The sequence below is a fragment of the Herpailurus yagouaroundi genome, unplaced genomic scaffold (genome assembly GCF_014898765.1).
Source record: "Herpailurus yagouaroundi ecotype Mexico unplaced genomic scaffold, PumYag 212, whole genome shotgun sequence".
In the NCBI taxonomy this organism is placed as follows: domain Eukaryota; kingdom Metazoa; phylum Chordata; class Mammalia; order Carnivora; family Felidae; genus Herpailurus; species Herpailurus yagouaroundi.
In genome coordinates this window covers 1,921,102-1,945,124 of record NW_024412443.1, presented here as the reverse complement: position 1 = coordinate 1,945,124, position 24,023 = coordinate 1,921,102, and the positions used below count along the sequence as shown (strand labels likewise).

Genomic DNA, 24,023 nt, shown 5'->3' with positions numbered 1-24,023 from the left:
AGCCTCTACGGCCCTCCTGTATAAGAATCCACCTCTGCCTCCCTCTGGGGGGGGGGAGGGACTGCTGGTCACCCACCAGGCTCCTTTCTGCCTCCGACTGAGATAGAGCTGCTGTGGCCAATTCTGGAGGCCACACCAGGCCAGGGAGGTGACAATGGGGGCCAAGCTGATGATTTTCTATCCATGCACTTTGGAGCATCCAGGAGCCCAAGAGAGGTGCCTTGGGGGCCAGCTGGTGGGGCGAGGCTGGGGACCAACTGTCCCAGTTTCCCCAGGACTGTAAGCTGGATGAGCCGGTCACCTCCATTGAGGGTGCCCTGGCTACCCCACTCCATGAACCAGGATGCCTGACTTCCACCCATTCCACAGGGAAGGGCAGTTCTGCTGTCTGATTGGCCCCCAACCTCCAAGTGAGGTGGCGGAACCCTCTCCTCCTTCTCCAAACAAACCCACAAAGAAAGAGATAACACTTCATCCGGTTCTGCTTTTTTATTGGCCTGTCTGTTCATATACAGCGAGTCCTAGAGCGGAGACTGAGGGGCGCAGCCCAGAAGGGCGACCTCCCACCCCCCCATCACACACACCCCCTCTCTGCCAGGCCGGGTGCTTAGTGCACCTGGGCCAAGTTGTGCTTCTTGTACAGCAGCGCCCTCTTCTTCTCTCGCTCGCGCACGAAGGCTCGAAGTCGCGCGGTGGAGAAGGAGACAGCCGCGGGCTGGGAGCCCGCAGGGCCCTCCTCGGTTAGCCATGGACACTGTAGGCAGCTGGTCGCGCACGGCCGGCCCCTGGAGAGAGGGAAACGGTACCAGCTGAGCTCTGGGAGCGGAGGCCGAGCGGAGAAGGGACGTAGGGCGTGGGCCAGGCGGGGTGGGAGGGCTGGGCTCGGGGCGGAGCGCAAGGGGATGCGACGGACAGGACGGCCACCTTACCAGGGGTGCGCACACAACGTGCTCCGGAGAAAAGCCACCGCGCCGCCGGACAGCCCCGCGTAGCAGCAACCCAGACGGATGAGCCCCTTGCGCAAGGCTTTCTGCAGGTCGCGTGTCCCTTCACCGTTCACCGGGTACTCCGCGCTCAGCCTGCGCGCGTGGGGGATCAGGAGACTCAGGTAACCATCGGGTGTGTGGGGGGGGGACAGCGGGGGGTCTGGGAGAACCCTCCGTGGATGCCCAGTCCCCCCCCCCCCCCCCCGCTCCGCCCCTGCGCTTGGAGAACTCACATGATGAAGGCTGTCACGCCTATAGCCCAGATGTCGGTCTGTGGGACGGCACCCTGGCCCTCCAGGAGCTCGGGAGCTGGGAGTGAGTACAGGTCAGGGCACAGGTGAGAGGCTGGGGAGGGACGCAGGCCTGGGGGCGGGGTTTCCTCCTGGCCCACCCTTCCCCCCAGGTCAGGTTGGCGTCCGCTCCCCGCGCACCCATGGTCTCCACGTAGTCCTTGAACCTCTCGGAGGGCAGGACCTTCTCCTGGGCGAGGCTCTGGGCGTTGCCCAGGTCGACGACCTTGAGTAAGTTGTATTCGGTGACGATCATGTTCTCGGACCTGAGGTCCAGATGCAGAATGCGCTGGGCGTGCAGGTACTGGGCGGCGCTAAGCATCTGCCATAGGTAATCCTTCACCTCCGACTCTGAGTAGGAGACCCTGGGGGCGCGTGAGAAGAGGGACTCGGCTCTGTCCACGGCAGAAGGGGCGCGGAGACACGAGCCCTGCCCGTGGCCTTGGGAGGGGCACCCCCGCTCTGCTAAAGCTCCGGGACATGGGCTGGTCGGTGGAGGCGGAGCCCGGAGGTGGTACGCAGCGCGCTCCCCTCCGCGCTCCGACGCTCTTTACATTCCCGCCCCGGGACCAGCAGGCAGGCCACCCCTCACCTCTCCGCCAGGCAGGGGAGCAGCTCGGGTCCCGAGCAAAGCTCCAAGATGAGGACCAGGTGCCGGGGGCTGAGGTAGGCGGCCTGCAGCTGGGCCAGGTGCGGGTGGCGCAGGCTCTTGAGAGCCTCGTATTCGCGCAGTACGGCAGTCCTGTCCTCGGGGCGATAGGGAACGATCTTCGCGGCCAGCGCGCGTCCGCTGGCCTTCTCCCGGCACTGCCGCACCACGCTGAAGCGGCCCCTGGGCGAGGGGGCACCGGCCAGGCTTGTGAGGACACCCCCCACGCACCCTCCTTCCCAGTATCAGTAAAGCAAGCCCAGCGGGAGGTGACCAGAGCCTTCCGGGAAGGGGGAGGACGGCACAGAGGCTCTGAACCAAACTTGGGTGGAGGCGCCAAGTGGGGAGGGAGGCTGGGCCAGCGGGGTGGTGGGCTGTGGCGGGGAGGTCCGCCTTCCCTTTACCTTCGGATCTGCGTCTGGAAGGCGAACGTCTGCGTGCTGGGGAGGGGCTGGGCTGGCCGCGAGGCGCTGCTCTCCTCCTCAGAGGCTACGGGAGAAGGAGTCAGTGACGGAGGCACCCCTCCAGCCCCAGCTCCCCCCACCTCGTTTCCTCTCCCCCTTCCCAGGCACCCTGACAGGGGCCCTTCTGTGAATCCCCACACTTTGACCTCATTCCTTGGGCCATGGAGATGCAGGGACCTATAGGTTAAACCAAACTTTCCTAGGGGCAGTCCCGGGGGCTCAGTCCCTTAAGCGTCTGACTCTTGATTTCTGCTCTTGTCATGATCTCATGGTTGGTGAGTTCAAACCCACAGCTCAGAGCCTGCTTAGGATTCTCTCTCCCTTTCTGTGCCCCTCCCCTGCTCATGCTCTTTCTCTCTCAAAAATAAATAAAACAAAAATAAATTTAAAAAGCATCCCAGAGAGTACGTGTGACTGGAGTGATAGCGCATGGCCACCGCCCCGCCCAGCAGGCTCACCCAGGTGGCTGGGCCCTCCCAGGAGAACCGGCTCTGAGGGGCTGCTGTAAGGACCCATGCCCGCCTTGCTGACGCAGGCCGTGCGGAAGATGTATGTGCCGCCCCTCGAAAGCTTGCTGGCGCCGTAGCAGCAGTCGAAGATGTCAGAAGCCAGGGTGTTCCAGCTGCCACCTGGGCCACACAGGAGGGGCATGGGTGAGCACTAGCCCAAGGCCCCCCTCCCCAGGGCCAGGGGGTGGACAGACCCCTCCCAGAGGGAGCACGGAGTTGGCTGGGCTCTGCCTGAGGCCCCCCAGCCAGGCAGGCTTCCCCGATGGGCACCCGGGGGACACCGGGACGGCTCGCACCTTCCAAGCTGCACTGCACAATGTAGGTTACGGGGCCGTATGACTCCACGGGTTTCCAGACCAGCAGCACCCCGTCGGCATATACCTCCCCGATGTCCGGGCGGGGGGAAGACGAGGGGCGCTCTGCGGGGCCACAGTCAGCAGTCAGGGTGGGGGGGCCTTTCCAGGGCTTCCGATGCAGCTCAGAGCCCCTGCCCGCCCTGCCTTGCCCTCCTACACCTGCAGCCAGGACCCTGAGCCCACCATCCCCTAGTCCCATTCGTTCGGGGTCCCCTTCCAGCACTGACCAGTAAGTAGAAGGGCCCAGGGCCTCCTGTGGTGGGGGCCTTGGTAGGTGTGTACCCTGCCAGGCTCCCTTCCCACCATGTACTCAGGAAGCCCGTGGAGTGGCCCTCAGGGACAGCCCTCTGCCAGTGCCAGGCCCCCCACAAGGAGGCCTGTCCTGGCTGCTCAGGTTCACCTGACAAACACCTGCTGGTTGGCCATTGCTGAGAATTAAGCCAGGGCCCGAGGGCTGCACCCACAGCCCCTGTTTGGGGTCCCATGCACTGTTTTTGAGATCATAGTTTGACCGTAATAGAAATACAAACTGGGAAGCAGCCTGGTCCTCCATTGGCTAGAAGAACTGGGAGGAAATGGGTGTGAAATGCAAGGAGAGGAGCCCCCCCCCCCCCCCACGCCCAGAAGGGCAGGGGAAAGGTCTGGGCCAGGTGGGCCACCCTGCCTCCTGCCTTCTGCCTCCCATCCTGGGGGTTCCAGCCTGCAGAGTGGACTCCTACCCTCTGTGGCCCCTCCAGGCTTGCCAGTGTGCTGGGTTGTGCACAACTGGCTGGTGAGCGTCACATTCTGTAGGCCTCCAGCAGAGGGGCCCAGCATAAACCCACCCTCAAAGTGATAAGGGGTCTCCAGGCACCCCAGAAGAGTCTCATCCCCTCCCCTGCCTCCGTGGGCCTGGAGGAAACCTCCAGAAGGAGGCAGTGGCATGTGGGGTGGCCCCTCTCCCTGTCTCCACCCAGAGGGCCTGGCACGGTGCACCCACCTGCCTTCCGGAGGATGGCCGTGGTGGCCGCAGTCCCCAGCGTGTTGCGAACGCTGCACGTGTACACTCCCAGGTCATCAGCATTCACCACCAGGATGGTCAGGAGCTGGAAGTTCTTGAGTGTGGAGGAGATAAGGAGGCGGCTGCTACTCTCCAGGGGAGTCCCATCTGCAGCAGGACAGAGCAGACCTGGGGAGCAGCTCGAATATGCACCCTGCCTGGAGACCCTTGCCCTCCTGGGGCCTCAGGTTCCCTCTGTACAGTGAGAGCAGTGCCCTCCTCCTTCCTGCACCCCAGCCCCAGGACACCTCCTTACCTTTGCTCCAGGTGGCCTGTGCAGCTGGCTGGGCTGACACTTGGCAGGCAAGAGTCACTGACTGGCCCAAGACCACCGTTTCATCTGAGAGCTCCCTTAGAAAGGATGGCGCTGGGGAGCAGGAAGGGAGGCAGGGGAGCCTTCAGAGATGATCCCCAACCTGAGAACCTGGACCCCTGAGGCAGGGATGCTGGGGAAGCCCACCCTCACTGAGCTCATCTTTAACACTAGCACCTGCCTCAGAAAGTCCTCCAGAACTGCCCCAATAATGGTACCAGAGCACCCCCCCTCACCTATCTGGGCTCCAGCCCCCGTGGATGTAAGCTTGTCCCCCACACTGGTCTGGGCACTGAGGAGGGGCTCCCGTCCCCCACAGCTGGGTCCCCTCAGCTGCAGTGCGGCTCGGCCCCCCAGGGCAGCACACCCACCTCGGTCCTTGCTTTTCAGGCCCAGCCGAAAGGAAGCCAGGCCTGCCTTCTTCCTGGGGGGGCTCTCTTTCTCCAGACCTGCAGGGAGGAGGCCTCCAGAAGTCACACCTAAGGGGCCCAGCTGCCACCCACAGTGGACTCCCACACAGGGCACAAGAGCCCAGATCCCACAGACTTTTGTTGCAAATGAGCTAAACTTGCTGCAGAGACCACCCCCTTCTGACCCCTGTCAGGATCAGCCTGTCCTGGGCAAGGGCACCAGGGGCAGGTAAGACTTGGGGGCCACGGGTGCCTGGGGAGGCCAGGACTGGTTTGATTCTCTTTGTACCAGTGTCTCCAAGCCTTCTCAGGTCCCAACACAGGGACCTCAGATGCACACGGGGGTTGCAGGTTGAGGCCACACAGGAGACCTCAGAAACAGAGGCCCCCATGTGGGGCAGGGGAGAGGACCCTGGAGCAGAGTGGATTCTGTGTCACCCAGCTCTTCCCAGCCGCGGAGGCAGCGAGGTGCCCCAAAGTGCAAACAAGACACCTACTACCTGCAGGGAGGGGGTGGAGTGGGGTGGGGAAGTCACCTTCCGGCCTGCCCTTCAGGAGGCGGGAGATGTGGGCCACTGAGGCCCTCACCCTCCTGCGCAGTCCCAGCTCCAGGGGCTCCTCCAGCGTGTGTCTCCTGGGGAGGTGGAAGAGGCCACCGGAGGGGGGTGACCATTTCCGCTTCCTACTGCCAGTGGCCTCCCCGAGCAGGGTCTCCATGTCCTCTGGCTCCTCTGTGATCTGCAGGCTGGCTGGTGGACCCAGTGCGCCTGGCCAGGGCCACGCGGCCCCTGGGAACTCAGCCAGCTCCTCCTCTGCCTCGGATTCCGGGGAGGAAGGTGACTCTGGTTCCACAGGCTTGGGGACCTTCCTGAAGATCATGAACTCGAAAGGGAGGTACTTGATGTCATACAGGTCGGACAGGTTGAGGTAGGCAGGCTCCACCTCTGAGATGTCCAGGGACACGGTGTCCGCTGCTTCTGAGTCCCCAGACAGGTCTTGGATCTGCACCAGGGACACCTGGGAGCCCCTGCCGAAGTCTTCCCACGAGCTCAGCTCTGGGGAGGCCCTTGGGGGTGCCCTGCTGCCCTCGGGAAGGGGCGCTGCGCTGGCCTGGGGGGGTGGGCTCTGAGCCCCAGTGTCATCATGCTCCTCTGAGGACTGAGAGGTGGCCCAGGCCATCCTGGCCCACAGGGGACCCTGCCCCAGCATGCCCCCTGCATCCCCACCAAAGGCAAAGGTGCCATAACCCGCCACTCCTGCGTAGCCCCCATGTTGCCCCAGGGAGAACTTCCGCATGGTGGCCTGTTCCTGAGGCCGCTGTGGGCTGGGCTCCGGTTCTGATGCATCCTCCAGCTCCAGGGTGGCATCCTGGGAGGGACCAGGCCCCGTGCCCACCTGGGAAGCCAGCCCTGAGGAGCTAGGGGGACTCAGCCTCCCAGGGAGACAAGTGTCCTTTGGACTCTCCATAGAGCCTGGCTGGCAGCTGTCTTGGGCTGGGGAGAGGGGAGCCTGGGTCTCCCCCGAGAGGAAGGGGCTGGAGGATGCCCAGAGGGGCCCCGTGCACTGCTCTGAAGGGAAGGAGCCAGAAAGTTGTGGTGTAACAGCCTTAGGGGGGCCACAGCCTTGCAGGGGAGTGGGACCCCACTGGGGCTGGAAGGAAGGGGTGGGCTGCCACCCACAGCTGTCCTGGGATGACCCCTCTTGCTGAGCAGCCCCTGGGAGGCCCCCGATGGATGGCAGTAGTCTTGGCCCCTGCTGGGATCCCTCTGGACGCTGCATCTCCTGGGCACATGTGACCCCTCCTGGCAGGTTCTCCCCTGAGGCTATCTGGAGGCCTGAGAGGCCTGGGGCAGGGCACTGCCCCCCGCCACAGGCCTCAGTGGAAGAGCTGGTGGAGTGTGGCTGGTCGAGCTCCAGGGATCGGCTGCGGCCGGGTGCCACTCGGGCGCTGGAGCCAGGCAGCCGCAGGGCGGTCTCGAAGGAGGGCACTTTGGCCATCAGAGCGGCCTGCTCCTCCCGGGCGGCCTCCTCCTCCAGCGCGCGATGCTCCAGCAGCGGCTCCCGCAGGCCGGGCAGGGCCTTTGCGAAGTAGCCGCCCTTGAGCAGGTGCCTCCGCCGGGCGGGGTGCCGCCTGCCGCCCATGGCGGGGCCTCCGCGCTCCGGGGCCTCGCCTGCCTGCTGGTAGAAGAGGCTGCGGATGACGCTCTGCCGGGGAACGCAGCCCGGGGCAGCAGGCACCTCTGCACCTGGGGGCGACGCCGGCCGAGGCGCGGCGGCGGCAGACGCGCAAGCCTCGGCCTCCTCCGGCAGGCTAGCGGACGGCCGCAAGAAGCCCCGCGGGTGCAGCAGCGGGGAGTGGGTCACCGGAGAGGGCGGCAGCGATTTGGCCCTGGCGAAGGGTGCCAGCTCGTTGTCGGAGGACGAGGACGAGCTGCTGGAGGCGGCGCTGGCGCCTTCGTGCAGGTGCCGGGCCACCCCGAGGGACGGGCTGTCGGGCGGGCCCTGGAGCAGCTCGGGAATGGAGCGCATCACCAGGATGGACTTGTAGCTCATCAGGGAGCGCTGGGGGATGCGGGGGACAGGGGCGCGTGAGCCGTGTGTCCGCCCGCTTTGCGGCTCCTAGTGGTCCCTGAAGGGGCACCCAGGAACTGGAGCACGTTACAAGCTCCACTCCTCATCCCCTAGGGCTGTGTCGTTCTGTTCCTGCCCAGGCTGGGACGTTGCGCGTGGCACGCACCTCCTCCCAGACCCGCCCCAGGGGCTCAGAGAGCGCATGCCCCAGCCTGGCTTCTCTTTCTCCTAGGCCCTGCGGGGACACACAGCCAGCCCTCGGGGCCTGGTTTCCTTGCGGGCCTCCAGCCCCCACCTCGCAGCTCTGCCCCCTCTTCAGCATCTTTTGGGGGGTCTAACCCTAACCCTCACCCCCTCCTCGAGGCTGTACTGCTCACCTGCCAGCGGCTGCGGGCTAGCAGGAACTTGAGTTGCTTGGTGTTGATGAAGTGGGCCTCCTCCGCGGGCACGGACTTCTGAGAGGGCCCAAGTGACAGAGACGGTGAGGGCAGACCCTGGTGCACCCTGTGGTCCACGCAGACCTCCGCCTCCCCAGCCCCATGGCCTGTTTCCCTCCCTGTGCAGGCCTGCTTGGGCTCAGCCTGCTCACCTGGAACCAAGGGTGGGCCAGGCACTTGGCTGCGCTGGGTCGGGCCCTGCGAGGAGAAGAAGGCCAGGCGTCAGGCCAAGTGGTCAGCTGCCCCAGGGGCTGGCTGTGAGAACCCGGGGCGGGGAAAGGGTGGCACACTCACTCTGGGGCCCTCTGCAGGGCAGCCTTGATAAATTCCTGGGCATCCTCGCTGAGGTGGGCAGCCATGGGGCTGCTCCAAGACACCCGCCCCTCCAGCACATTCAGGAGGGTGGCTCGGTCACTCTCACCAGCAAACGGTGACGAGCAGGTCAGGCTGAAAGCAGAGACATGACTTTGCCTTCAGAAGTGACCTGGATTTCTGGATGCATAGGGAGCAGGTGGCCAGAGCAAACAGTGCTGGGTCTTTTACAAGGCCCCCAGTGGCCACAGAGCCACTCCCATCCAGCCCTGAGAGTCCCAGAAATGGCCAATATTTGCCCAGAGATCCACGCTCAGCCTGGGACAGGGATCAAGGGTCAACCTGGAGTATGTACCCAGCCTTAGCGTGAGGTGGGATCCAGGCTCAATCTACACCAGCAGCCTCCTTGAGGGCAGCTGTAACTGTAATGAGGAGGCTCTGGGCAGACCCTTTAGGGAAACAGCTCAGTGCTTTGCCTGGTGACCCGGCCAAGCTCCTCTGGGCCACAGTGTGTAAGAAAAGAGTGCAGCAGAAACCACTTATCAGAGTTGGCTGACCGCTGGTTCCCATAATAGCTGCCCTGTGGGTCTTGGGTCTTTGATCTGGGAAGCAGCCAGTAGTGCACGTGGCTTGTCATGGGTCTGATGGGGAAGGGATCAGCGCTTGGTTTCAGAGGGGGTGGTTGACAGAGGCAGGTGTCTGCTTACCTGAGATAGGAGATGACCCCCATGGCCCTGCAGGAGCAAAAGCACAGTCTTGAGTCATCCCATGCCTGGGCTTTGGGCAAAGGGTATGCTCAGAGTTGGGGGGTGTGGGAGGAGGGGCAGCGACTGTGTGTGGGGCGGGGGCTGCTGGCATCCCCAGTGGCCACTCACTTACCAGATGTCCGAGGCCTTGCTCACGGGAGTCTGCTCAATGATCTCAGGGGATACAAACTCTGGGGAGCCATACTTGCTGTATTGTGGCTCTGCTGGGGTGATTTTTTGGGCAAAGCCGAAGTCGCAGATTTTAATGTCCTCCCGAGCGGGATGCACCATCAGGATATTTGGGGGCTGTGAGACACAGTCAGGGAGAGGGGAGGCCATGCCCTAAGGAGGGGGCTCCCAGGGCCGCAGGGAACACACAGGGGTCTGTGAAGGGCTTTCCCAAGGCAACGGTGATGCTGGTGGGACAGTGGGCAGTCTTGGGGTAGGTTTTAGTGCTATTTGGGGACAGCTTCCAGTTCATCCGAGCTGTACCCCACCTGATATCACTCTGCATCCCCAGAGAGTCTGGAAGTGCTAGACTTGCATCTACCCGCCCCCCCATGTTCAGGGTCCCTCCCTGGTCCCTGCGGGGCCCCAAGAAGGTCAAGCACCTTTATGTCCAAATGGAGAATGCTCTGGCCGTGCAGATAATGCAGCCCTTCTGCCAGCTGCTGGATGTACACCTTGACCTGGAACCGAGGCCAGGGCTCAGAGGAGGTCCATCCTCCACCTACTGCTCCACTCGCCCCCAGATCTGAGCTGGGCACGGATCCCACAGGGCAGGTGGTGCGCAAAGCCTCCCAGAGCCCAAGGCCAGAGGATTCCTCCAGCCCGGAAAGCAGATGGGCCTGACTAAAGCCGGAAGCACCTGGTGTCTCAGGAGGGAGGGCCCCACCAGCCAGGTGGTGACTGGGAGAGGAAAGCAGTGGCCCCCCCCGGGGAAGGGGGGTGCATGGAAGGGCTTAGAGAGCCCTACTGAGGAACTGCCACACCCCATGAGGCCCGGGGGAACCCCAGAAGGTTTCCAAGCTGGGGTGTGCTGGGTGTGGCCAGGGAAAACAGGACACTGTGCAGTTACCTCAGCCTCAGTCACCACACTCTTCTTGAACAGCCGGTCCAGCAGCTCCTCTGAGGAGCACCTGGGGCTCAGGTCAAGGAAAGCTCTGGAGTCTGGAACCCACCTGGCCCCACACACACCTCCTATCTTGGGGTGGGGGTTGGTGCTCAGACTGTGGAGGGTGGGAGGGACAGGGACCCCAAGGAGGGGGGCCAAGGTCAGCGGACAGCAGCAGAGTGGGAGGGGTGAGTAGGGCATGTGCACCCCTCCCTGGAGCTCGGGTGGGCTGCCTGAGGACCCTCAGCATTAGCTGGGGATGGCCCAGTGAGGGCTTGTCTTGGACCCTGTGACACAGCTCTGCCAAAATTCCTGAGCCAGGGGACCGCGAGCTACAAGACCAGGGCTGTGTCCAGGAATAGCAGAACAGGCCCTACTGGGGCCCTGGGACCTATGCCTGCCAAGGGTCTGCGTGGGCGCCCCTTTCCTTGGCCTCTGGCCTGGCTGTGGGATACAGCTCCAGGACAAGGATCAGGGTCTTCCGGGTCTCAAACTGGTCAAGCAGCCCTGTGACCAGTGGGTGGCTGAGCGTGGCCAGGATGTCCCTCTCGCGGTACGCCTGGGTGCGCGTCCTGCTCCGCAGGGGGATGAACTTGGCCGCGCAGAACATCTGGTTTCCCTTGTGCTGCACCCTCTTCACGAAGCCGAACACGCCCCTGGGAGGAGGGGAGCCACGCTGGGGGCGCGCGCCGGTTCCCCAGGACGGGGTTGGAGGAGCGGTGGAGTTCCGGAGAGCTGTGGTCACAAGGGTCCTCCAGGGAAGGAGGTTTCTGGGGGACTGGGTTCTGGGTGGGGGTGCCCGTGCCGTTGGGTCAGCGGGAGGGGTGGAGCTCCTGAGAGGCGGAATTTCCGGAGAACAGGGGGGCGGGAAAGAGGGTGCTTCGTGGACGGCGGGGTCCCGAGGCGCAGGGGTTCCAGGGGATACTGGCGGCTCCCTGGAGAAAGCTGGTGCTCCGTGGGGGCGGGGTCCCGGGAAGCTGGGGCTCCCGGGGGGGTTGGGGGCGGGGACTTGAAGGAAGGGGCTCTGGGAGGTGGAGGTGGAGGGGCGGAGTTCAGGGGACGCAAGGGTCCCCGGGGACCAAGGGTTCCAGGGGTGCTGGGGGCTCCTGGGGGAGAAGGCAGGTGCTCCGTGGTGGGCGGGGTTCCTGGGGCGCAGGGGTTCCCGGGTCGCAGGGTTTCCAGGATCCAGGGGTTCCGGGGGCGGAGATTGGGAGGAAAGAGCTCTGGGAGGCGGGGGCTGAGGGATGGAGTTCCAGGGATTCAGGGGTCCGCGGGACGCAGGGGTTCCAGGAGGTGCTAGGGGCTCCCAGGGCGGAGAGTGGGGGGAAGGGGCTCTGGGTCGCGGGGGTGTCGAGGAGCGGCCCTCTCCTGGGGCTGCGTTTGTGGACAATACCTTCCAATTTCCTCCTTGACCTCATAGAAGGAGTGCAGCTTCCTTCGATAGCTTTGCTTCTCAATGTCAGGCTCGCTGTCTCCTGTAGTCGAAGAACGGGAGTCGTAGGTGTAACTATGTCCACTTACCCCCAACTGGAGCGTCTCTGTGCTGGACGGACTATGCCGGAGCCTGAGGGAGGCTGCAGACCACACCCGTCACATGCCCTCGAGGAGTGTTCCCCGGACTCACCCCCGAGGACCACCAGCTCCGCTTTACACAGCACCTGGCCACCAGCGTTTTGGGCCAGGCAGGTGTAGACGCCTGCGTCCTGCTGGGTCACGTCCCTTAGCACCAGGGAGTAGGTAGTCCCTTCCCGATGCTGGCTGAGCCGGGGTCCGCCCACTACCTGGGCATCATCCTGGGGGCACAGGCGGGCGGGGCGGCTGTCAGCCCAACCTGGGGATGGACTGTATTCCACCCCCGCCCTACTGCGAGTGCTTTGCTGGTGGGTGGGAATGCTACACACTCGCCAGTCCCGGCCCCCAGCCCGGTGCCTGTCCCTACCCGGTACCAGGTCACTGTGGGCTGCGGGTTGCCCTCGATGACTGCTTGGAACTGCGCGGTGCTGCCCCTCTGTGCCTGCACGTCTTCGATGGTGACCTGCATGGATGGGGGCCCTGGGGTGCAGGAGGGAGCCCATGGAGAGAGGTCCAGGCTGTGTCCTCAGCCCACATTGAGTCTTGGAGCTGGGCCTTGCAGTCAGAGACTGCCCCCCTATAGTGGGCCAGCATTGACCACCCACCCACGCCTGTCCTGATACCCCCAAGCCTTGTGATACACCCTGGGGCAACAAGAGCCCACCTGCCTCCCTAATGGGGGCGCCCCCCTCCTGACTCTGCCCAGGCCCCTGATGGTCAGGAAGTGCCTCCTTCCCACGAGCCTCTGTCTCTCCTAGCTGTCCAAGGGCAGGGTGTGCAGAGCATGTCGACGCCTGCTGGAGAAGGTGGCCCCCAGCAAACAGTTCACTACCTTCAGCCCCTCAACCCTCCCAGGTGACAGCCCTCACCTCTCCCTGGGGGGACACAGGGGCAGAGAGCTCCCCACACCTACCCCGCCCCAGCAAGGCTGGGACAGGCCAGGTGGATCTGCAGGTTCCTCTGCACAAGCGTCCCTCCCCCGGTCCAGGGCACTGGGAGCACACACAGACATGACCCACTAAGCCCCCGCCTACTTGTGGCACCCGTGTCGCTGGCCTGGTACACGTATGTCCGATGCGTGGTCTCCATGAACACCTGGCTGTGGATGTCCCATAGGTCCACTGCTCCTGCTCCCGGCCAGGCTGTACCCTCCATCCTGTGGTCATGGAGCTGGATGAGTGTCTGCTCTTCTCCTACACCCCTGGAGTGTGGGCAGCTCTGCCCCCCACCCCCCGCACTACAGCAGACTTTTAGGGGATGCACAAAGAGGAGACCCAGCCCCGGGTGAGGCGAGGGCTCCACCCCTCACCCTGAGAGCAGTCTCTCCTCTGTGCCCTGACCCTGGGATGTCCCCTCATGAACTACCCCCACCCAGCACGCCAAGGAGGTTACCGGATGGGCACAGTGCGTCCCTGGGCCTCAGCATGGGCCCCCAAGTCCTGCTCCTGGCCCTCCTGGGGAAGAGGCTCTGGCACCTTCTGAGGCTCAGCTGGTAGGAGACAGGGACTTAGTGAGAGGGAGCTTGGGATGGAGCTGGGACTGCCCCTCACTATGTGTCCCCATGTCATCCTGCAGGCCCAGAGGGTGGGAGCACAAGGCGGAGGAGGGACTGTGGGAGCGCAGGGCCCCTGTGGGTAAGAACAGACAGGGACTACCCTCCTCAAAACCCAGGGGTCCTGACCTCCCTGCAGAGCCCAGGAGCCAATGCACCTTCCTGTCCTAGCTTCTGGCCTGGCCCAGCAGCCACGCAACAGGGTCCCAGCTACCCAGACAAGGGCCATTCTGACAGCCAGGTGCAGCAGCTTCTGGGGGGGAGGGGCCCCAAGGCAGCATCCCTGGGGGGGTCTCATCAGGCCAGGGTGGTGGTGAGGGGGTCTACCTCTCCTCTCGTTCCTCCTCCCTCTCCCTCCTCCTCCTTTCTTCCTCCTTCTCCTCCCTCTCCTCCTCCCTCACCTCCTTTCTTTTCTCCCTCCTCTTCCTCCTTACTCCTCTTCCTCCCTCTCATCCCTCTTCTTCCCTATTCCCCCTTTCCTTCATCCTCCTCCTCCCTCCCCTCCTCTCTCTTCCTCCCTCCTCCTCCCCCTTCCTCCCTCCTCCATCTCCTCCTCTCTCTTCTCTCTTCTTCCTTCTTCCTCCTCTCTCTTCTTCTTCCCCCTCCCTCCTCCTCTCCATCTCCTCCCTCACCTCCTCCTCTCTCCTTTTTCTTCTCCTCCCTCCTCCCACTCCTCCTCTTCCCCCCCTCCTCCCCCGCTCCTTCTCACCTACCCAGAAGCACAGGGCACTCAGGCTCTGTGCCCAAGGCTAACCACCAAAGCCTCTGGCTTCCAGGACAGATGTACTCAGGGTGGGAAGAACCTCCCAGCACCCACCTCCTGCCTATAGCTTCACAGTTGGGGAGCCTGAGGCTGAGCTAACCTGGGCCTTGTCCAGGTCCCCCAGTGCATGGGGCCATTGGGATGTCAGGGTCCCCAGGGCTCTTCCCATTCACCTGAATAGGATGGATACCTGGGGTGGCCAAGGTTGAAGCCAGCATAGGGGGGACCCTGAGAGCAGGTGGCACTTTGTGGTCAGCCTGAGGCCACTGGGCCTCACCAGATGCATCTGCAACCTCCGTGCCTAGGAGTTTGGGGCCAGCCTCCTGGTGTTTGGGTGGCCCCCCAGGGCCAGGGATGGGGCCAGCGTGGTCCCCTGTGGAGGGTCCTGGAGCCTCGGGGCACACCAGCATCCTTGGAACAGACGTGATCTCCTTGTCTGCTGGCTCCAGGGCAACTGGGGGAGGGGCAGCAGCATCTGTGGGAGAGGCGGGTCAGCGTGTAGGGGTGAGGCGTGGCCTGGGCCCAAGAAGAGGGCGCCAGAAACCTTGTCCCAGTCCTCAGAGGCTGCCCCAGTGAGCTGACTCCAAGCTGCCCTTCCCACCAATCTGACCCACCACACACTCAAGGCAGTGAGCCCAGGACTTTTGAAAACATGGGGGCTCCTCTGGGCACAGGTGGGTCTGGACACCTGCCCTGTCTTGGTCCTGCCCCTCAGTCTCAGTTCATCCCATACCTTCACCCTGGGACTGACCTCCACACCATGGTCCACTCCAGACCCCAGGGTACTGGGCCACCCAGGCCCAAGGTAACCCAGCCCCACACTCTAGGGAAGCCTGGGAACAGCCTGATGTTGTCAGGGGCCAAGGGGTCCTTCCTGCCCTCCCAGGCCAGCCATGCATGGCAGCGGCCTCCCCTCCACCTGCAGCCTAGCCCCACTGAGGCCACTGTATCCTTGTTGCCTCCCTGCCTCTAGCTCCTGGTGCCATTCTTCCTATGGTCACACCACAGCCTCACACATGCCCAGGGATGCCTACCACTCCATTCCCAGCAGGTCCCCCCGCCTGGAGCTCTCCCCTCACCCCAGACTTTTTCTCTTGTTCATCTTCTGTATCCTCAGACCCTCCAAGCTGGAGAAGCGACTAGTCAGTCTGCTGTCTGTGTGCCCTCAATGGCACTGGGACATGCGTCTCATCCTTCCCCAGTCCAAGGAGGTCAACAGACCCCAAACACATCACAACCTCTGTGCCCATCTCACCAACAACCCCCCCAGCACAGATGGCAGGGAGGGCTGCTCAGCCTCCAGAGGGCTGGGAATGACCACTAGTCTTGTCACAAGGTAGCACCTGTCACCAGCCACACAGCCTGTGTGAGCAAGCTACACCGGCGAGCTGTCACGCCTCCACCAAGGGACCCTAGGATGGGCCAGAACCCACAGGCTGGTGTCAGGTGCCCACCAAGGGCTGCTACTGGTGGTCCCCAGGACCAGACATAGAAGGCCCTCCCCAACAAGTCGCCGGAGCCACCAGGCAGAGAAGCAAGAAAGCAGAGAAGACACAGTGCAGGGAACCAGTTTATTATCATCATTGGGGCCATCTGATGGGCCACTTCCCATGCACAGACCCTGGTCCACCCTGCAGAAAGGCTCAGGAGGGCCTGCAGGGCTGTGCCCCGCACAGGCCTCCCAGAGGCCAAGACAAATGTTCATGGTGAAGATGCGGCTGGGGAGCCCCCACCTGAGAGGAAGACCAGGACCCTAGCCTGGAGCAGACAGGACAAACCTGACATCCCGGCCTTGTGAACATGGCCAGACAGATACAGTGTCCCTGACTTATGTCTAGAGCCCTGAGCCCAGAGCTGCATTCCATGAGTCTCTCCAGCCTGTACTCTTCAGAGGCTTCTGTACTTTCTGAGACTCCAGATCTGTGTGCAGTGTCCTCAGCCAGACCAGGCCTTGTGAGGTAGCAAGTGCCTGGGGTAGAAGGGGCAGGCAGGCTCCAGCCCTGAGTTCTTGGAGAGTGGAGGGGAGGATCAGAGCACACATATCCATGGGGCACTGGCTTCCTCCACACAGCCACACTGGCTACATCAGGGTGCCTGACAGCCAAGCCCCTGACGCTTATGGCCTCAACCCTGGGAGGGGCTGGGGGCCTTGTCCCCATCTGGGTGGATGTGCAGAGTGACCGTCTCACCCACTGTCCCAAAGCTGACTGTCTGGGTGGAAACCTCTGTTTTGAAGCTGCTCTGGCCACTGTCTGCAGACCGCTGGACCTGGGTGCAGAAGGACGGCTTCCAGGAGGTAGCACCCCCAGCCCGCACCTCCTGCACACAGAAGGAGACTCCACTGGGGCCAAGGACTTGAGGCCCTGACGGAGACACTTCCCGGTGACTGAAAAAGCTGGATGGGCCTCGTGGGCCCAGGGGACGCCCCACATTGAGCAGGACAGGCCGCCCCACAGTGGGCTCACTGATCTCTCTCTGAAGCACAGAGACCTCGCAGGGTGGGTCATCAGAAGTGCTGGGCACTGGGCCATGACAGCCGAAGGTCTCCCCCTCCCGGGGCACGTAATCCTCCAGGTCAGCCAGCGTCAGCACTCGGCCGTCGTGTGTGAGGACCTTGGGGTCACGGCTCCAAAGGCTGTTGGTGCCCTGAGGCTCCTCTGTCAGGAGGGCACCTCCTTCCTCCATCTCCTCCAGGGGAGCCTCTTCTTCAGTTGCTTGGGGAGGGAAAGGCTCAGGGGTCTCCTCTGGCCCAGCGTCCATGCAGAAGGTGAGAGGCTCTCCAGCACTGACTATGGTTCTGCCCTGGGCCTGGGGCTCCTGAGCCAGTAACTTGTTGTTGGAATTATTTGCATTGGGGTCTCCTGTGGGTGTCCCACCTGACATCGTGAAGAGGAGCCCTGTGGAGCTGTCGGGTGCCTCTCTGGCAGGAGATGCACCCCTGGAGCCCGTCTTCTTCACCTGGACTTCAATAGTCTCCTCAACCTCTACCCACTTGGGTTGGGGCCTCGTGCCCTGGGGCAGGGCCGGTGTGTGGGACTCAGGCTCCGTCACGTACAGCATGGGCACAGTGGGCCTCCAGCCTGGCTCCACCTCAGGCTTTCGAGGCTGGCTGGCCCCCAGTGAGTAGAGCACCTCGGGGGCCAACTGGCCTGGCCTGGGTGGGCTGGCAGTGCGGCGAGAAGGCGAGCGGGAAGGGGACTTGTTGGGGGACCGGCGCCGGCCACGGGGGCTCTTCACCACGGTGGTGATGGTCTCCTCTCTGCGGGGAGAGGGCCAAGAGGAAATGGGCACAGAGACCTGCAGCCTTGCTCAGTGCCCACACCATCAGCACATGCAGGGGCCACATGAGTGATTGGGTTAGTGTCCTCACAAGCAAGTGGTGACACTGCACAAACTCCTACACATGTCCTTGAGCCCAACCTCTGGAACCTACAGAGAACCAAAGAAACAAAGCACAAAGCCCCATCTGGCTAACCTCAAACTCTAGCGTGCATATCTCAAAACAAGAGTTGAGGCATCAGGGGAGGGCCATTCCACATTACAAGGTGCCTCAAAACCCCAGACTGAGACTGGTTTACAATGTCTCTGTGTGCTAGTCTCTCCTCCATTTATGACCATCTCACTTCGGAGATCCCAGTGCTCTTTGTGCAGTTAATGGGAAGGTATGCAGGGACATAGCCATATGGGCTTCCTTGTCCATCCCACCAGTGCCTTATGCTTTATATCATGTGGGTTACCCCAGTGAGCCCTCAGAGAGCAGGAGCCATCCATAAGATGTAAATAATAGAGATGCTCCTTTCATGGATGAAACATAGAGTTAATCTGTATAAAGCTCAGACACAGTCGCATAGCTCCAGGGATGGGGTACTTACTACTACCCCATGTATTGTGGGGCAGCAATGTGCCTTGGGGGAGGAGGGAGGAAGTCGAGGAAGGGTTAACCCAGGATCTGACCAAATGTCTGATGATAAGATTCTCCATAACTTGGACAACTTCAGGCCCCTTGAGGAGGTCATAGGTCCATGGGGACTAACCAGAGTTTCCCAGCCATCTGGTCTTAGACCAGTTTTTCTTGCCTCCTGGCTTTTGCAAGCTTTTCCACAATCTCCACCTGCACACACCCTCTAGTGGAAGTCCTCCCGATCATCCAGGTCAAAACCAATTCTTCCTTCTGTGGTTTCACTCAGCTCCAAACCTCTTGTGTAATTTAAGTAGCAACAACCCCAGCCTTGAAGGCACCAAAGAAAGGGATGGCGGGCGTGGCACCGGGGAAATGGGTTATCCGTTGGCTTCCAATCATGAGACACCCTGAGCAAGCCTCTTCCCTGAACGTGAGTTTCCCCATCTCCCTAAGGCTAGGGTTGGGCTTGGAGACATGTAAGGGACCTAGAGCTGTGCTGCCCACTAGGGTTACACTATTTTAATTAAATGCAAGTTAATGAGAATAACTAAAATCTAGCATTCAGTTCTTCAGTTACACTTGACACATTTGAAATACTTGGCAGCCACATATGGCTAGTGGATGCTCTTGTAGTGTGCAACATAGAGAATACTTCCAACATCACAGAAAGCTCTGTTGGACAGAAATGTCCTAGATTCTAGGGTTTTGAGTAGAATTCTGCCTCTGGCCCACCGTGGGAAACAGCTCTCAGTCCCGGCTCCAAACTAACTGGTGTGATTCTGGGTCCAAGCTGGGTGTACTGCTGTGAAGTATACAGAGTAAGTCTACCCTGCGGAAGCAATGGAGCCATGGAGGCCCTGTAAGAGAGAGCTGTGAAGTGTGAAGTTAGTCAAGACCCCAGGGGAATGTGGGTCCCCTCTGGAGCTTCTGCAAAGTGCTGGCAGTCTGCGTGGTGAGCAAAAGCCATATGGGCAGGTAGTCAGACAAGCAGGTGGCCAGGCCACACAGGCAAGGTCCAGGTGGGTTAGTGGGCATGCAGGGGGCACTGCAGTCAGAAGGAAAGTTAGGAACACGCCTGCACTTACATGATGATGGTTTTCTTGGGGACTTTAGTCTCCTGCTCAGTGACTACAAAGAAAACAGTCGGAATAGCCAGGGTTACAGATCAGCCAGCGCTCAGGAGCTGAGCTGTTTGAATGGCATGGCAGTGTAGTAACCTGCTCGGCTTAGGAGCACTGGATCCAAGCCCTGCCTGGCCTATCTGTCTCAGCTTGAAGCCCCAGTTGTCATCTTTGAAATGGAGATGACAGAGCCTTCTTTGAGTGTCTGGGGGATAAGGAAGTAGAACATCAAATGTGTCTAACATGAGGAAATGAGGGTCTTTCAGGGACCGTAGCAAGAGTAGGGGCCCCATCTGGGCAGTCCACACAGAAATTCCAGCTCTTTCTTCAGCTCATGTGCCAGGGAGCCCTGTGATTTTGTCAAACCTAAGGTCCCACTGCTCAGACAAAAACTGAAGGCTAGGCGTGGGGAAAGGAATGGCTCATGGGAATCAAACTGCGACTGGGATGGCTGGTCCCTGTTTTATAAAAATTCCTAAAGAATAAAGGCATCTCTCCAGGGAGGTGGCATATATGAGCTTTGTAGCATGAGGCCATGAAAATCCCATCAGGAGCAACCAGAAATGCCTGGACAGGGTCCTGAGCTCTAAGTGAGTAGAGAAATTTAGGTCTTCCCATAGAAGCTACCTACAAATTCAACTGCCTTGATTACCCTACCTTTCTACCCCTCTGGAGCCAGCAGATGGAGGATCAGAGTACCAGAGACAGGATAGGACTCATCTGGGACCACGCAGCACCTATTCCAACCTGTCTCAAGGTCTCTTCCTCTGCAACTTCTGGGAAGGGCCAGGTTTGCCACAGAGATGCCCCCTCCCAACCACACCCTGCTGGACAGCAGGCAGTCAGCGGCTACCAGTACCCTTAGGTCTCAACAGTCCCTTTTGCCATTCTAGGGACAAAGCTGAGTGGGATGCTCAAAAAAGTCAAGTGGCATGGCCTGGGGCACACAGCACCCTGGCTTCATGTGTGGGATTTCAGGCTTTGCTACAGTGCCATATAGAAAAAGGATTTTCCTTTTAGATGACCAAGAGTATTTTAAACTTGTCTCCAATTGGATGCACATGAATTAAATGTACCAGCTGTATCCGTATGGCCCTTGGGAGCCTCATTTATTTGTGTATATGTGTGCACACAAGCATGTGCATGCACACATGCATGTATGTATGTACATGTGCGTGTTTGTGCTAACTGCCTCCTGGAGAGGGAAGCCCCCTGGGAGAGAGAATGGAATGCACCAACATGCCCTGTGTGTGAGGATTAAGTTGGGGCCAGAGAGAGCCAGCCTGTTTGCCACCTGCAGACTGGACCCTGTGTGCAGAACTCCTCTCCTCACCCCCCCCCCATGACTGGGGTCCCCTCCTGCTGCTCTATGGGGTGGTAGTCAGGACATGTCTTGGCTGCCTGGTGCTTTTGTTCCTGAACTGGCCAGGCACCTGATGGGCCCTAAGCTCCAGTGAGTACTGGCAGCTATTGGAGAGGTGCAGCCGTGCGAAGCAAGGCTCCTGGCCCAGTGCGGTTCCACAAGCGAGGGGGCAGCACCCACCCCACAAGGCTGGCCAGGGCCGTGCTGGCCATAGAGCCACCAGGTTAAAGATGAAGCGGCAGGATAGGGTTAGGAAGCGGTAGGCGCTGGGCTCCAATCCTGGGTTTGTGAGAACCCGCCTTCTTGGATGTGAGGCACCAGGAGGCTGCCCCTCTTCCAGACTCCACAGCCGTCGGACGTTGACAGAAAGTGACCCATCATGACAATGAAGTGAATGCCTCTGTAGGACATGCTTGTTGCCAGCCTGAGAGGGAGCACTGAAGTCCCTATGCAGCACCCCCCCTACATAAGATGCTACACTGCGGGAAGTGCAGGTGCCTGCAGACATCACAGGATCCTCTGGGGGGCAGGAACAAGGACCCCTGCCCTCTCTGTGATGGCTGTGGAGGGTCTCAAAGGCTGTGAGGCCAAAATTCAGGTGCCAAGTAGGCTGACTGTAGGAGGGTCTAGATAGAGGCGCCCAGGCATGGGGCCCCAGGAAGGACTGGATCCAGTAGCCCAAGGCATCACAGAAGCCAACATTCAGAAGTTGGGAGAACATGTATTCCAGCCCTTCCTACTGTGGGAGCTGAAGCTCCACCAGGTATTAGTCAAGCCTCTGCTTGTATGCCTCCAGGAACAGAAGACTTACCACCTTACAGGTGGGGATACTTGCACTGGGAGAAGCTGTCCCTGGGGCTGCACCCTGCCCCATCAGGCTGCTCTCTGGGACTGAGCAGGCCCAGAACAGATTCCAGTTGCCACCCTCCCCATCCCAGCCATTCTTGGGCTGGGCCCAGCTGGGATCTTGGACCCAGGTATGAGTGGAGGCGTGAGGTGCCCTGCCGCCCACCCTTCACCTCCCACCCCAAAGCACATCTCCCCCTAGTGAGACACATCCCAGGACCCCAGGGGCCACCCCCAGCCAGGTTACGGAGGCAGAGCCACGGCATTCTGTTTTTCCCATGAACAACACAACCCCAACACCACTCCCTCTCCTGGGAGCCAAGCTGAGACCCGGCAGCCCTGTGCTCTGCACACGGCAAAGCTGTCCTACCTAATGTTGATGCCAGCTATCACGAGGCCTGGCTGGCTACTGTCCAGCAGCCTGCCTGGCCCAGATAGGACCTTTCTATGCACTCATTACTGCCCCAGAGATGGTGAGGAAGATGCCACCCCCAGGGCAGCCCTTCAGCCTTGCTGAAGCTCTGGGCTCATGGCTCACCTCATGCTGCCCCAGTAGGGCGCTGGGACCCAGCCCTTGCTCCATGGCCTCTGCATCCCCTCCTCTCCCAGCCAGACCCCTCCTTGGCCCTCACTGCCCCTCCTCCAAGAAGCACACCTTGATTGGAAAAGCTGGTAGTTTCCCCCAACCCAGCCCCACAGCACTCACCTTCCACAGCTGCAAGCTGCTCTCTGCGACGTTGTTCCCGGGCTCGCACAGCTGGGCTCTGCATGCACAGCTCTGCCCCGCCCCTCGCAGAGCCCAGCCGGTTCACCAACTGCAGGGCAGATGGCAGGAGCCTGCTTAGAGCCTGCAGCTCCCTGGGGACCATGCAGGTCGTTTGTAGTGGGGGCCCTCCCTGGCTGTGTCCCAGAGGCATAGAGCCTATCACCAAAGAAAGGGTTCCCACACAGACCCAGCATTGCCCAGGGTTTCCTAGGCACTGGGGACACTGTCTACACACTTCAGTGTGGTGGCCAATATGGGCCCAAGCACGTGCATGGAACCGAATCTTTACCTACAGGTAACTTATTGATTTCAATTCAAATTGCATGTGGCCAGTAGTGACTGAATCAGACAGTATGGGTCCGGAGCCGGCTCAGGTCTGTGTGTTCCCACAGGAACCTCCATAGGGGCCAGGCCCCACCTAGGCTGCCAACAGCAGCCACACAGAGGGGGCTTGTAGCCAGGAAGAGCCACAGCCTGCACACACCATCCACAGACCACCCCTGGCCCTGCAGGTGGGCAAGTGGCTTTGGGAGAAAAGAGGATGCCACCCAGGGTTCCCATCTGGGTCCCTGTCCCCTGTCATGGACACTGGATGGTGGGCCAGAGATCCCCTCCTTCACTGGGGATACTGGGTGATCGTGGGCCAGGGATCGCTCCATCATCAGGGCACTGGGTAATGGGGGGCTAGGGTTCTGTCCTCATCATGGTTCAGGGGCACTGGGTGATGGTGGGTCGGGGTCCCTCCCTCATCAGGGACACTGGGTGATAGGGGGCTGTGGTCCCTCCCTCATCATGGTTCAGGGACACTGGGTGATGGGGAGCCAGGGTCCCTCCCTCATCAGGGACACTGGGTGATGGGAGGCCCCAAGCTAGTCCCCTCAGCTGCCCTTATGTCTGCCCATGTCACCTCGCACTCATAGTGGCCCAGGTCCTCCTTGTTGGCCGCCAAGATCTCCAACACCAGCAGGCCACTGCGGGGCTCGTTCAGCGTTCGGTATTTGCCGCTGGGTGTCAGCAGGGCCCCGTCCTTGTACCACCTATGGCCAACCCTACAGTGTGAGGCAGAGCCACCCCAGCCTCCCCGACTTGAGACCCTCCTCTCGCCCCCCCCCCCTGCAGTCTGGGCTTGCACATGGAGCCCACCCACACTTTGCCATCATCCAGCAGACCCTGTCCCAGCCCCCACACTGCCTGGCCTACCTGATCTGGGGGTGTGGGGCACCTTCGATGGTACAGGTGACCTGAACGTCCTCTCCCTCCACAAAGGGCACTGCCCGGACCTTTTTCACAAACCGTGGGGGTACTGTGGGGCCACCGAGTGGTGGAAGGGGAAGAGATATAGAGAGAGACACCATGATGGAGAGGGACCCTACTCCACCAGTGAGTTCCCCAGATGTGGTCGGAATCCACATGGCCACCATCAGCCCCACCCGCAGGCCTGTGCCCCCCATTGAGTCCCCAAGGTAGAGCAGGGTCCAGATGCCCCACACCCCAGCCTCCCTCCTAGGGCTCACCTTGCACCAGTATCTTGCCTAGGGTGCTGGCATTGCCAGCAGCACTGGCCGCGAAGCACATGTACTGGCCGGAGTCCACGCCAGTCAGGTTGTCCAGAATGAGGGCACATGAGCCATCGGGGTCCTCGATGAGGATGTGGTGAGGGTCCACTTCCACTGGCTTCCCGTCTGGAAAGGAAGGCAGGGCTGTCACGGAGGGGACCCTGCTGGGGACAGGAGGCTGGCCTGCCTGGGGGGTTGCAGTCATGGGGCAGCGATGGAGGAGCACTTCTGGAGCATGGACCCCTGGCGGGGAGCCTGGCTGGCCAAGCTGACCCAGAGTGCCATTTCCTTCCCCAGACCTCCATGTCCCCTGTGCAGCCTTGCAAAGTAGGCTCCTTGCTGGAGGTAGGGGCCGGGAAGAGGGACCTGGCCCCAACAGACGATGTC

General features: G+C 61.4%; 1 protein-coding gene across 21 annotated transcripts in view; it reads right to left on the bottom strand.

Moving 5' to 3' along the window:
* Positions 1-474: 474 nt before the first annotated feature.
* Positions 475-24,023, bottom strand: part of OBSCN (obscurin, cytoskeletal calmodulin and titin-interacting RhoGEF) — a 158,580-nt gene continuing 135,031 nt past the window's right edge. For 18 of the 21 annotated variants that reach the window (XM_040454421.1, XM_040454422.1, XM_040454423.1 and 15 more), the window contains 30 exons: positions 23,595-23,762; positions 23,281-23,383; positions 22,988-23,117; positions 22,021-22,129; positions 14,274-14,558; positions 13,161-13,257; positions 12,803-12,924; positions 12,136-12,248; positions 11,821-11,989; positions 11,590-11,671; positions 10,652-10,852; positions 10,161-10,221; positions 9,694-9,771; positions 9,216-9,388; positions 9,044-9,070; positions 8,319-8,471; positions 8,177-8,222; positions 7,965-8,042; positions 5,553-7,578; positions 4,978-5,055; positions 4,550-4,660; positions 4,234-4,401; positions 3,195-3,317; positions 2,848-3,018; positions 2,330-2,414; positions 1,869-2,108; positions 1,418-1,641; positions 1,220-1,295; positions 930-1,079; positions 475-785 (listed from right to left, as the gene is read on the bottom strand). In XM_040454421.1, coding sequence (XP_040310355.1) covers positions 608-785; positions 930-1,079; positions 1,220-1,295; positions 1,418-1,641; positions 1,869-2,108; positions 2,330-2,414; positions 2,848-3,018; positions 3,195-3,317; positions 4,234-4,401; positions 4,550-4,660; positions 4,978-5,055; positions 5,553-7,578; positions 7,965-8,042; positions 8,177-8,222; positions 8,319-8,471; positions 9,044-9,070; positions 9,216-9,388; positions 9,694-9,771; positions 10,161-10,221; positions 10,652-10,852; positions 11,590-11,671; positions 11,821-11,989; positions 12,136-12,248; positions 12,803-12,924; positions 13,161-13,257; positions 14,274-14,558; positions 22,021-22,129; positions 22,988-23,117; positions 23,281-23,383; positions 23,595-23,762 — 5,825 coding nt within the window. In that variant the 3' untranslated portion in view covers positions 475-607. Of the gene's footprint in view, positions 786-929; positions 1,080-1,219; positions 1,296-1,417; positions 1,642-1,868; positions 2,109-2,329; positions 2,415-2,847; positions 3,019-3,194; positions 3,318-4,233; positions 4,402-4,549; positions 4,661-4,977; positions 5,056-5,552; positions 7,579-7,964; positions 8,043-8,176; positions 8,223-8,318; positions 8,472-9,043; positions 9,071-9,215; positions 9,389-9,693; positions 9,772-10,160; positions 10,222-10,651; positions 10,853-11,589; positions 11,672-11,820; positions 11,990-12,135; positions 12,249-12,802; positions 12,925-13,160; positions 13,258-14,273; positions 14,559-15,635; positions 17,343-17,698; positions 17,702-19,069; positions 19,113-22,020; positions 22,130-22,987; positions 23,118-23,280; positions 23,384-23,594; positions 23,763-24,023 lie in introns of those variants that run through there. The other 3 variants (XM_040454439.1, XM_040454437.1, XM_040454438.1) reach the window with 3 other exon arrangements.